General features: G+C 32.7%; 1 protein-coding gene across 3 annotated transcripts in view; it reads right to left on the bottom strand.

The window, feature by feature from the left end:
- Positions 1 to 14,501, bottom strand: part of KCNT2 (potassium sodium-activated channel subfamily T member 2) — a 340,818-nt gene that overhangs the window by 9,857 nt on the left and 316,460 nt on the right. For all 3 annotated transcript variants that reach the window (XM_029933172.1, XM_029933173.1, XM_029933174.1), the window contains one exon: positions 9,000 to 9,300. In XM_029933172.1, the coding sequence (XP_029789032.1) occupies positions 9,000 to 9,300 (301 nt within the window). The remainder of the gene's footprint in view (positions 1 to 8,999; positions 9,301 to 14,501) is intronic.

Raw genomic sequence — 14,501 nt, 5'->3', positions numbered from 1 at the left:
GTATTGTTTACACAACCTAAACACAACATCTCCCAATTCTGTAGCATTTTTGTACGACTTCGCGGAGGCACGTTTGTGCTAGGTGATAACCATAATTTGTCACATTTGTATTACTTTGTTCTACAGTTTAGTCATTTAATAATATTAACTGGTAATGATTAGACCAGTTACAATTCTAAATCTGAGTACAGAGCGATAAAAAGACAGGCAAAGTCCCCTCCTTCAATGACCTTTTAGCAATTTTCTGAGAAGCAGTATAGAACGTAAATACAGTCTTCAGAGTAAGACTCAGGCATCTGTAGTTATAGGTGTACTTATAACAATAAATTTACTGTAAACTTCTTAAATGATTCAAAGCATATTATTTATTTAGAACAATCATTATTGTTCTGTGTATCTCATAGACTTGCTGTTAAGCAAAAAAAGAAATTCACTAACTCCAAGTGCACAGTGAGTCTAGACAAATACATATGGTAATGCAAGCTACGAGAATTATGATAGAGACCATTTCCATAATGCCAAAAGTTCCCACCTGCCCTTTGCTGTCAATTGTTCCTCTCACTCAACTCTTAGCAATCATTTATCTGTAAAAACAATCACTTTTCCTGAAGTCTACAGTGTGTTTCTGCATGACTCTTTTCCTCTTTGAATGTTTGTCAAGCATCCATGTTATGGCAAGGATCTACTTTAATATTTAGGTAGCCTCTCAGTTTTCTTTGGATTTATGATTGCATGAGATATATTTTTATGTTATTACTTTTAGCCTCTTTGTTTCTATAAATTTTAGGTGCGTTTCTTAGACAATACAAAATGGGAGCTTGCCTCTTTTGATCTAATCTGCTGATGTCTGCTTTTTACTTGAAATGTTTTGTCCATTAATATTTAATATAAATATCAATATAGTTGGGTTTAAATTTTCCTTCTTCTTAGTTGTGTTTTTAAGATTTTAAAAATTTCTTCTTACAGTCATTAAATATTTCAGGCTTTTCAGGCCATATGATCTCTGTTGTATTTATTAAACTTTTTACACTGCAAAGTAAAAGTAGTCATAAATAATCACAAACAAGCAAGGATGGTTGTTTTTTTTCTTTTCACAAACACTAGTGCACTATACTTTGCTATTTCCTTCTCTTGGGTTTACAATGTATAGCTTTAATTTCTCAGTAGCTTTGCTTAAATAACATACCACTTCATTTGGAGTATAACAACCTTACTACGTTATATTTCCATTTTCCGGTCCTATTATTTGAATTATTATTGCCATACATTTTGTTTCTATATATTTTATAAACCTTAAAATGTTTGTTATAAACAGTAAATTGTCCTTAAACAAAATTTATGAGATAAAACATATATTTTATATTTTCCCATATATTTACTATCTCTTTTTATCTTTCTTTAAAACAAAGTTTTTGGTTTATTTTTTTAGTACTCTCTATACCCAACGTGAGGCTTGAACCTACAACCCGACAACCCCAAGATCAAGAGTCACATGGGCTTCTGACTGAGCCAACCAGGCACCCCTACCATTTCTCTTTAGATCTAAATTTTCACCTGGCATCAATTTCTTTCTGGTTTAAGAACTTCTTTCAACAGTTTTTTTCCATTGTGAAGATCTGTTGTTGACAAACTCTCTCAGTTTTTGTTTGTCTAAAATATTCTCTACTTGCTTTTATTTTAGAAATATATTTTTACTGTATTTCAGGTTGTAGGTACACTATTTTTTTTTCAGTACTCCAAAGATATTTCTCTATTGTCTTGGTTTGCAAAGTTTCTGTCAAGAAGTCTGCTGTCATCCTTGTACAGTTGACCCTTGAACAACGCAGGAGTTAGGGCTGCAAGCCCCCTGTGTAGTGGAAAATCTGCTCGTAACCTATGTCTCCCCCCAAACTTAACTACTGATAGCCTACTGTTGACCAAAAGCCTTACTAATAAATAGTCACTTAACACATGGGTATGTTTTAAGAATTATATACTGTGCTCTTACAATAAAGTAAGCTAGAGAAAAAATGTTTTAAAGAAAATCATAAGGAAGAGAAAATACATTTACAGTATTGTACGTATATATACTGAAAACTATCTATGTATAAGTGGACCTGCAGTTCAAATCTGTGTTGTTTAACAGTGAAGTGTATTTGTTTTTCATTTATAAAATGTCTTTTCCCTCAGTCCCTTTTGAAGTCTTTTATCATTGGCTTTTAGCAATTTTGTATATTATGTCTTGGCATTATTTTGTTTCTAATATTGCTCAAGCATCATTGAACATTTAAATTCTTGAATAAAGTTTCCATCAACTTTGGAAAAATTCTGGTCATTATTTCTTCAAATATCCATTTCCTTCTTTTCTTCTGAGACATCAGTTACATGACTACTTGATCCTGTCCCAAAAGGAACTAACGCTCTATTTCTTCAAGTTTTTTTTTCTTTCTCTATTCTGCATTTTGGATAGTCTATTGCTATGGCTTTATGTTCACTGATATTTTCTTCTGCAATAGCTACTCTGATGTTAATGCGATTCAGCATCCATTTCATTTTGATTATTGCACCATAAATTCTGACCTCTAGGAAATACCTCTATGGTATCTTTTAATCTTCAGTTTCTTTCCATATCATGCTTCTGTTTTCCTCTACCATCTTGAACATATAAACCTGTAAGAACTACTTTAATATCCAGGCTTTTCTGGCTCTGTTTCTAAGGGAAGAGGTTATATAAATGCAAAAATATTTTATTTGGGGTCCATCTCCTTGGCCTTCAGCCTATAGAAGGCTGAACTCATTTGATTCCCTTTTCTCAGGAAACAGTGATGCTTTTTATTTTTTGTCCAAGCATCTGCACACTATTGATTTATATTTTTTCTAGTAATTTAAATTGACAGCATACACGGTCTTCATAATTGGAAGTTTCTCTTTGTTGTTCTAATGCTTTTAGGAAGCCCTTCTTTGCTCTCTCAATAATATGCTGAGTAAAAAGTTCATTCAAGAAACTAACATTCTCCTGAATGGAAAAGATATTTAATTTTATTCAAATTGGCCACATTTTTCTTACACGTGTGCTAGAACACAGCATTTGAATTTATAGTCATAATAATAAAATATATGTATACTTAAGTGCAATTCATTTGACTATAGTGTTAAATTATGTAAAAATATTGATATTATTGAAAAAGTAACACTCTGGGAAGGACATGCTATAACTACATGAAGCAAAACTATAGAGTTTAAATTTAGGGATATATAAAAAATTCACTGCTGAAATATTTTCACTTACCAGAAACCATTATCATGTCAGGAATTATGCTTTTTGAAAGCTTCATTACCTTATCTATTGAGGTAATCATTGAGTTTGATGTTTTTCTATTAATATTCTCTCTATAGAATGAGATTAACATAAAACAAGCACATCTATGTATCCTTCTATTTCTGTTTGGATCTCCATGAGAAGGAATCAGTTCTGGAAATACAGAGTAACATAAAATCATCCAGATTTTGGGATTCTATACTGGAAGTATATTGACTGTACATATCAATAGTATTGTATTCATTTATGTTGGAAAAAGTTAAATAATACATTTCAAAATCAATAAAATTTAATATCAATTTCTTTTGAAATACTAAAGTGTTGATGAAGTTGTTACAGTGACCTCAGATACTTCTATTATCCCTCCTAAGTACTAAATGTTACAAAACATTCTGTAAGAAATGTCTAGTTTTGGTGACTTTTTTTCTTTTTTGGTAATTTGTTTTAGAATAAATTTACAAATAATTTTGTACTAAATTAGGTATCTGATTTATTGGCTAAGATTTGGAGAATTTTTTTTGTTAAAAACTTACGTAAAAGTGATCATTGACTTATGAAAGAGTATGAGAAACTCATGATTGCTGCTACTACTACTACTACTACAACTACTGTTACTATTGCTCTTCCTCCTCCTACCACCATCTTATCTATTGTAACTTGGGTGGGAAGAATAATCCTTTCTTTGTGAATTTGCTTATTTCTTTCCCATAAGAAGGAGAATAATTACGAATTGAGGCTCCAAATTAGCTATGAAAGCAGTACGTTGTTTACTCTGTTCATTATTTTAGGCAATTTTAAATTTACGTTAGAAGGAAACTAAAATTTTCTGGTAGATGTGACAAAAACCAGGGTGTAACTAGTAGTTATCTCTTCACTACTTAAAATAATTTCTTTTTTTTTCTCACTTGGGGTTTTATCTTTTAGTAACGGTATGAAACACACAACAATTCATGTCAAAACCGGCTAGCACCTGTAGGAGCAGTCACACTAGGAAGACTTGCTTGCCAATTTATACTTAATAGTGTGTGCCATTCTGTGGGCTAATCATTAAGAATCTGTCAATAGTTGGAAAGAAGGAATAATTTTTTTGAGAGTGTGAGAACCATTCTAAATATACTGTCGAGGAATAAGTCCAGTTATGAAAATAAAATTATAATTATTCATGTTTGCTGTATAGCTTATAGATTAATTTTTCACATACATTTTACTATTTTACACTACATGCTTTTAGGAAGGCTTTATTATCCTTGTTTGATGGTTAAAAAACATGATTTTCAGGGATATAGTAACTTGGCCTAAAAACACATGGCTAGCTAGTATACAAAGCCATGAACTTTGAAGTGAAGTTTTAAAAATTATATTTAAATTTTCCCCCAAAATTCAATGGAAAGCAAGCATAATTTGTGGTTTTCACTTTAGCTATTTCCCCAAAATATATAGGTCCTCAAATTCCATCTCCCAAACCCTTGGGGTCCGATGAGTTCCAGAATTGAATTTTTAGATTTAGAAAATAATATTGGCCATATAATGTATATTACATAATATCCCATAAAATACTACTCATCTTCCTGTCAAAATACAAGTTTACTGCATGTAAACCAAATATTTTTCCTCATTTTCAAATATCTAAGCTGAGGGTTTCACTTATGACTTTTTCCTGTATTTTCAACTTCTTCATTAATGGTTCAATCTTAATAAACATGCTCGCATCTTCCTGATCTTCCAGTCTCTCTTCCCTCTCCACTTTCCCATGCAGTAGCTCCATATTCTCACCTCTCCTTCACAATGAAAAATCTTTAAAATAAAATATACTGTGTCAAACAGATAGTTGTCTCTACATAGTCATTTTTCTTCTCCTCTTTAATGTTAGGTTTGGGTCATCAAAAATAAGACATATTCTTTTCCAATGGGCATAATAAAAATAGTGTGTGCAATTATTTAATAATATGTTTTCACTGAAGAGACCACCCTTTGTTCTCTGGTATCTCTTCCTACCTGCTGGATGGAATGCAGACAAAATAATCAGAGTTCCCACATTTATCTCTTACTGTGATATAATTTTAGCAATAGAAGCAATAAACTGTGGAACAATGAGATAGATTAGATTTTCAATACCTTGGGGTTCCTAATATATTTAAACCCACTGTATTCAAATCCTTACCTCACTTTGTTCCTCAATTACTCAAATCTGCCTTGTACACATACCACTTAACTGATACTACTTCCACCATGGTCCATCAATGACTTATCGCTATACTCAACAATACTCTAGCATTATTAATCATTGTTTCCTATTTCTCAGTCCAATACTTTCCAACACACTTTTTTCACATCATAGAACACAAAAGAAATGATATTTGCACTCACATTGGGGCAACAGACAAAATTGCTTATGGTTGGAAGAAACCAGCCCGAGGAGTGCCTTTAGCCACCCCAGGCCCCACATGGCTTTCTGAAAAGTATAAAGGATGAGTGTCATAATAAAACATGTAATAAATTGATAGCATACCAATATAATATGGCACATTTTTTTGGCAATTCAGTTATAGACATTTCAGTCTCTTGTTTTTAAAAAACATGTCTTCTCCTAACATTTCTGAAATGTGAGTGTTTTCCAAAGTTCTCTTATAGCCCTTTACCAGGGATTATTTCATCTACTCGTGATTTTAATTAAAATCCATATGTCCTTAAAACATATAGACTCTCAAGTCTACATGACATCTTATTTCTTTTCCTTGAGCACCAGAGAGCAGAAATTCAGCTTATTTTACAGCATTACCTACTGGAAGTCTTTTAGGCACTGAGCTAAATTTATTATCTTTACCTCAACATACTTGTCTTCTTTTTCTAAGCTTAGTGAATATCACCACCATACATTTAATGTTCAAATAAGAGCCTTCAGAAGTCATTTTTTGACTCTTCCATTTCCCTCTCCTTTATGTCCCATATCCAACAGGTCAAAAGTAATCTATTCATTCTTTTAGAGCACGCCAGACTTAACTCAGAAAAAAGCAGATTATAACTTGTGGTTAAATTAATCATCATGCATTTTTTAAAGTATGTAAAAAATGTTTTTCAACTGTAAATCACCATCAAATATTGACAATATGTACAAAGAACAGGTGGTATAATGGAAACATAAATAGACATAGAGTCAAAAGTCTTAAAGTACTGACTTGAGTGTCTAGTAGTCTAGGAAATCATTTATATTTGAGACCCTATTTTCTCACCTGTAAGCACTCCATTTGTTCACGCATTCAATGTGCAGTTACTGGGTTCCTATGTGTCAGGAAATGTGTAATATGTTGGGGATACAAAGATGAAAAGATGAGTAAGACATTCCCTTTCTCTCAAGGAAGGAAGGCAAACATGCAAAATAGTAATTGGCTTAAAGGATACACCCTCAATGGGGGCAACATTGCCTCCGAGAGTGCAAAATTTGTTTTTGTTTTTGTTTTTGTCTTGTTTCGTTTTTTGAGGTGGACAAAGGAAAAAAACTTACTCCTTTTACGTATAAAGCACAGATATACATATACTACTTAAATAGATATATGGAAGATTTGTGGTATTAACTGAATGCCAGTTCTGAGCTAAGGACATTATTCATTATCCCATTTGTCCCTCACAAGAAACTTATGAGACAGGTATTATTTTTTCCATCTCACACTGATAAAAAAATGGCTTGGAGGGGTTAAATAATTTGATAACTCTACTGGCTAATACTAAAATATAAGTCCCATGAATGCAGAATCCTATCTGAATAGGTCATTATTGTATTCCCAGTGCAGCCCAATAATATCTGTTGCATGGATGAATTATTATGAGTTAAGAACACATGGAGAAGTCCATTAAGTCCATGATGTGTTAAATCTCAAGTCCTATTTTCATAATCTTTATGTCATTAAAGGTGTCCAGTACATGGCTTTAGAATGGATTGATGGATCTATGGATGGATAGATGGTTAAAATGAACAGAGAGAGGAAGAAAAAAAAAGGAGAAGAGAGCAAACAAAAATAAGGTGGACAATATCCATTCTTCCTTTCTGTAAGAATTAGTATGAGAATTAAATTAACAAATTTATATAAAAAAACACAACACAGAGAATAACTAAATGCAAGGTACCTGATAGAAGTTTCATTAGCAAAAATATAATATGTTCCCTGATGGTTCTCCCATGCAGCCAGTTCATGCATTTTTGTGTCTCTTAGAGTCAAACTGTTATCTGCCACACTGCTTACAGGACCAGCCTTGGGTTATAATGTTCATGAAACACAGCTGGAACTTGGATGAACAATCATTTACTAGAACTTTCCAAAAAAAGAAAGAGTAGCTGAATAATAACTAACAAAAGTACACATAAATATAGGATTATAGTTCTATAAGAAATACAATCATACTTAGTGTCATCAAATTAGCAAAGAGCTATTCATATAATTTTTAAAAAAGAAGATAAATTGTTCTTTTAATTTACTTCTTCATATAAGACCTTGTGTGAGTATATTAAAATCATTGGCCATGAATGAGTCTGTACTATATTTAAGTAAATAAAAAATAATTATTTCAGTTACATATGGAATCCTGACTCCAATACTTTTCAACTGTATGTCTTTGAGCAAGGTCTTTAAGTTCTGAGCTTCAAAATCTTAGGGTAAAATGGGACACCTATCCAAACAGGGTTTTGAAGAGTAATGAAAAAATACACATAAAGCATAGCGTAGTTCCTGGCACAGAGTTGGTACTCAGTAAACACGTTTCCTTTTCTTGTTTAGAGAAACACAAGTTAACTTCTTTTAAACTCTACCTAATTCAATAATTAAAATTTCTCCCTATGTACATGGTTTCAGGTTGAGACTATGGGGGCAAATATAGAGTGCATTCCATTTTATCCTTAACCTGCAAAATACTTACATCACCTTAGCTTCTGATTTACCCAAGTTATATATATATAACAAAACCACTTTATCATTTGGCTTTACTCTGAAGTGTGACTAAATTTTTTAATAAAACTCATAAAGTAGTAAACAATATATTTTTAAATTATCTTTGCTTTATTTATTTCAGCTATGAATTTAGGTCTATACCACAGTCACAGATCAACATAAGAACTTAATAATTATTGATATAGATCTACACTGTATGATATCAAGTACTGTTTGAGCTTCAAATTAAAACTTTTGGAGACTTTTGTTTCTGGACCACAAGAAACTAAACAAATTTTATAGAAACATTTCAATTCATCGGTGGCTGGTACACTTAGTTACTTGTCCATGCCTCATATTCATTTTATCCCAGATCCTAGAATAAGATGTGGTTTGTGTGTGTGTGTGTACATGCGCGTGTGTAAGAGCATGACAGAACAGGTTATAAATCTCAGCCACGCTATTAACAAGCTAATCAGCAAGTTATTGACTAAATTTCCTTATCTCTAAAATGGAAGAGTTTGGGGGCAAAATGAAATTAAGATAATTCATGTAATAGGCTCAGCAGAGAGCCCAGAGAACTAAGCAAATCTTAACCTTTTTTGCATTTACTTTTACTGTCATCATTATAATTTTCTATATTAGATATACGCCAGTAGTTTTTTCAAATAGGCCTGTGAAACAAAAGTGTGATTCTTAACTTACTAAGTTTGAACCAACTATACAATGACTATGGCAAGAAATCACAAGTCCATATCACACAATACTTTTAAAGAGCATACCATATCCCGCTGTAGAAAGACCCAAGTGTTTCATTCTATTATTCACAAGTTCAGCAAGCTCTTGTCTTTCTGACCTCCTGTAGAGGTTCAGTCGCTGCTGGGTTATTTTCTCAGCTGTTTTACCAGAGTGTTTTGGACCTTTTCTGCTCAGTCTTCGGGCCCACTGCATGCTCTTCCTCCGCAGCAAGGGATGGTCTGACTGGTCGCTGGAGGTTGAGTTGCGGTGGTTGCTTCGGTGATGACCTTGTTCTTTGGAGTCTTTGGTGTCTTCCCACTCTTCTACACTGATTGATATTTGAGACTTTAAAGGAAATGGATATGGGTAATTAGATATTTTAGGAATAATTGTAACCTGGAGATGTGCTAATATCTTTTGCTAACATCTTGTTATAATTATATATCTCATGAGTTTCCCCAGAAAGAGAAAAATCGATTTGATTTTGTTATCCCCAAAAATATTATTTGAAAATACTTTTCTTAAACTTATATATGAACCAGATAAAATATCTTTGCATCTGCAATATAACTCTACTAGCATAGAATTGTTTGGAGATACAACCAAACAAACAAAAAAATTTTTTAAACTTTATTCAAATGGGGTCAATGTAATGAACTTTTCTAAATCTACTATAGGTATTTCTCATGAAATTTAAATAAAGACAATGCAGGTTGTTTACTTTCAGTATTCATAATATTTTTAAAAGCTTTTAAATTATTGCTCTTTCTAAAAATGGCATTGGAATAAACTTTGTAAAGTGTGATTTTGTTTTTAATTCACTCACATGACCCAGAAGAAAACAAAACCACTTTTTAATTAGTTCAGGCATTAATTATTCCCCACATAAACCTTTTTCTGATTAAAATATTAAAACATATTTCAGGAACTGTTCTCAATATTCTAAGTGAAAATATGTTATAAATATTAATATTTCACAAATGTATTCCAGAATCACAAATAAAATTTAAATCAGACTATTCTCCATTGGAAGGAAAAACAGTAAACAAACTCAGAAAGTTTATTTTGATTTACTTTTTTACTACTAAATCTGATTTTTAAAACAAGAAGCTTTCCTTTGATTGTAGGCCTGTAATAAATAAAAGCTTCTTGTTTCAAAATGTTGCTTTTCATACCAGGAATTTAAATGATATGCAACATGGATCAAAGCTGAAGGATCTTACCTCCAAAAAGATGAACACACAAACAGTTCCCTAAATTGTTCTGTACAGAAGGGTGACACTCATGCATCTGCTGTGTTCCCTTTCTATGGATGGAAGTCTGAATTTTAGCTCTATCATTCATGTTTTGCTGAGTTTCAAAGTAACAGAGTTTAAATTACCAATTTAAGTAAAGGTCAAGAGGTAGATTCAATAAAATCCTTTAAAAATGAATATAAATTACAAAGTCTCAGTCAATGCCTCCCATACAATTCCTAGTGGCAAGCTATGAAAGCACCGCCCACTTAAATTCAATGAAAAAATTTAAATATTCCTCCACATTTGTTTCAAAACAGTGAGTGATATTAAAAATAATGTGTTTTAACTTTCAAATCTCCACAATAAGAGAAAATTTTATTAAAATTATTTTAGAAAACTTACTTGAGACACAGAATTTAAATTGGAAGTAATAAAATTTGGTGGTGACAAATACTGGATATTTATGAATCTTTTTTTTAAATTTATTTTCAAGAGACAGAGAGAGACAGCATGAGCAAGGCAGGGTCAGAGAGAGAGGGAGACATAGAATCCGAAGCAGGCTCCAGGTTCAGAGCTAACTGTCACCACAGAGCCCGACATGGGGCTCGAACCCACAAACTACGAGATCATGACCTGAGCTGAAGCCGGATACTTAACTGACTGAGCCACCCAGGCTCACAGGGTGCCCCTATGAGTCTTAACTTGTTCTAGTCTCACCTACTTGATAATAAACTGTAAGCCCTCTTCTGTGGAAGTAAAATACATAAGCCTTGAGTAATATCTACCATCAGTAAATAATATCAACCTTTGTTCAGTAGATTCAGTTTATATGTACTTTGTAGCAAAAATGAAAACATATATATTTAGACATTTTGGCTTGCAGGCTTTTGTTAGTCACAATCTTGAATTTATTTGAAACGATCTTTCTAGTCATAAGTCCCTGTAAGTAATAGTTTGATTTCCTACAAATATGTGGAAATAGTAACCTTGCCAGTCCCATAATTCAAGTAGAGGATGAAACCGTATCTGTCTTGGTGAATGCTTTTTCTTAGTTGCATATACCAGGGGATGTAAGAAGCAAACATCTAAAACATGAACTGAAGGCGACATATGTATTAGCTAAACAAGACTGAATACCCTATTCATGATTGTTTTGAATTTCCCTAAGAAAAGAAAAGCATGATTTATACATAAAAACCACAGAGATCAGAAGGCCTTTTTGTCAATTATTCAATAAAATAAGTATCATTTCTTTAAGTACAGGGAAAAAGGAATTTGAAGGATTTGAAGATTAATTTTAAGAAATCTAAACTGGCAACACATAGATTGTTCTTTGTGTGTTTGGAATTTACAGGTCTTTATCCCATCCTTTCAATATGACATAATGAAAAGTGTGTTGAGTTTTATGTATTAAGATCACAAATTCAAATGATATTTTCAATATTTCCTAGCGTTGTTCCTACAATACATCTGCTTTAACCACTATGTTAAATGAGAATAATAATAACAACCATCTTCTATCTCACTGAAATGTTGTGCAAATTCCTCTAACACATTAATGTATAAAAGAACATGTGCCAACCATAAATTTCTACATATAATAATAATAACACATCCTAGTCAGAATGATTATTGACAGTAACAATTACAGTGGGAATAAACATTATTCTATTCCTGGGTGCGAATATGTGTGTGTCCACCTGTGTGTTTTTTTAAAAAGGTCCATTTAGGGATTTGGGGTGGCTCAGCTGGTTAATGGTCTGACTTCGGCTCAGGTATGATCTCATAGTTCGTGGATTTAGGCCCGCGTTGAGCTGTGCAGACAGCTCAGAGCCTGGAGCCTGCTTCGGATTCTGTGTCTGTCTTTCAATGCCCCTTCCTCACTCATGCTCTGTCTCTGTCTCTCAAAAATAAATTAGTGATTTAAAAAAGTTTAAAGTCCATTTATAAATATACTTTCTTGCTGTCATCTCATCATCTGGATTAACTCTATTTTGTTTTGAACCTGGCACACCATAATCTAGTAGAAATAGTGTGGTGCTGGGAGACAAAGAAGTGCCTTGATCAGAAGACCTTTTCCTGAATTTAGAGTCAGAGTGATCGAGTGCTTAAAGGTGAGACCGCTGCCATCGGATAGACCTGGGTTTAAATACGTGGTCCAGCATTTACCAGTTCTGCATTCCTGGTTCTGTAGTTTCAGCTCTCTAAGGTTACCTCCATTTCCTTATATGAAAAGCGGTAATTATATTTTTACTTTGCCCACAGTGTTTTTCTGAGACCTAAGAGCTAATACTTGAAAAGTACACATTACAGTGCCTGTCTCAGCAAATACTCACTAAATATTAGCTAATATTATGGTTCATCATCTAGTATGAAAAGACAGTAAAAGGGAGACAAGTGAGGAAGAAATAATTATGAAGGATCACATAAAAGTGAAAAATGAGTATGAAAAAGACAGGAATGACTCATATTTCTGATGCAGTTTTCTCTATCAGCGGCTGTATTTGACAAGAAATCAAGGTGCTATAAACAAATCCCTGGGCATAAAGATTCCTTGGTTGGAGTTGTGTGAATCTGAAGAAGAAAACAAGTATTTAAGTGGAAGTGGAGATTTATTGCTCCTCACGGCTTCTATAAATTATTCTTTACTATTTTTACTCATAACGGGAGGACCTGGTGTGACTTTTTTTTACTTTTATTTGTCAGAAGACTAACATAATTTCTAACATGAAAAATCAAGATTTAATACTAATGTTTACGAGAATGAAAAGAGACATTTTCATATTGCTATGGCTATGGTCTGATCTGAATGTTGTATCCCCTCAAAGTTTGTTTGTTAAAATCTTAAGCCCCAAAACTGATGGTTTTAGTAAGTGGGGTCTTCAGAAGATGATTATGTTGTAAGTATGGAGCCCTCAGGAATGGGACTAGTGGCTTTAGTAAAAAGACCCCAGAGAGACCCCTAGCCCCTTCTGCCTGCGGATTATCCAATGAAATGTCTGTGACCAGAAGAGGACCTTCACCTGACCATGTTACCACCCTTCTCTCCCACTTCCAGCCTCCTGAGCTGTGAACAATTAATTTCTGTTGTTTATAAGCTACCCAGGGTGGTAATTTGCTATAACCACTTGAATAGACTAACGCATATTTTATACGAAATGCTTCTGGGAACATATTTATATAGTTCAATAAGGAAATAAAAAGTGCATAGGGCTAATCCAGTTTTTGTATAAATTTAAGACATTTTTAAAAATTATATTAATTTCAAATTTTGATCAAACAATATGGCTTTTGAAAAGGCTAAAAATACTTTTTCACAATAATGAAAATTGGCAGAAAGTGTTTATTATGCCTAAAAGAGCTTAATTAGTTTGTTTTCAGAAAGGTAGAAAGTGTCAGAATCACAATATATATCAACCATTCTTCTCCACTTTCTACACACACAAACATATGTACACACGCACACCCACACCCACACACTCACCCCACAATGGCTCAATTCAACTTTCTCTCAATTTTTTAATTGACATTATTCATGTCATAAGGTTACTGAGCAATCTGTGGAACAAAGTGGTATTTTAAAATAAATCAATGCACCCAAAAGTTTGAAAGTGAGTCTTTGTAATCTAGATTCATGACTCCCTTAAGAATAGTTTTATAGACTTAAAATAGACTTAAATTGTGCCATATGATTTATGATTGAAGACATCTTGAATTGTTGCTAAAGAAAACTGAGGAAAATGAAACCACTGAGGATATGTTAGCTTAACATTTTATAAAAGAATTTCTATCTAATGTTTTCCATTAAAGGAAGCTTAAATTATATGAATACTTGAGAGATCATCTAAATTTAATCCATATGCACCTTGGCCAGTCACTTTGGGTCCTATAGAAATTTCTTTGTATTAAAAAAAGTTCACGAGAAGATGGTTCCCTATTTTCTATTAAGGCTCAGATTAATAAATTCCTTTAGTTTATGATCTAAGAAGAAAATAGAAAATAACTAGTTACATTGTATTTAGATGTATTTTCAACATTTTTTCAGAATCATGGAGATAACTAGACAATTTGGAATCAAATACTACATTGTATTTTCAGTCCCATCAGGTTAATACCTCATGACTTTGAACAAACCAACGTAACTTCTTAAAAAATGGTGACAATTTACACAATTTTCATGACAAAAATAAAGAAGAGCTTGTAGTAATTCTCTAATATAAATTCTAAAGCTAAATAATTACTCATGAACTAAAGTTCAAATAATAGCTTCTTTTTAAAAGCAAATCATTGTTGGAATGACAAAAAATT

Source organism: Suricata suricatta, chromosome 3 (assembly GCF_006229205.1).
Source record: "Suricata suricatta isolate VVHF042 chromosome 3, meerkat_22Aug2017_6uvM2_HiC, whole genome shotgun sequence".
NCBI classification, from domain to species: Eukaryota; Metazoa; Chordata; class Mammalia; order Carnivora; family Herpestidae; genus Suricata; species Suricata suricatta.
The sequence above is the reverse complement of the archived record's forward strand: the minus strand, read 5'-3'. Positions and strand labels throughout refer to the sequence as shown.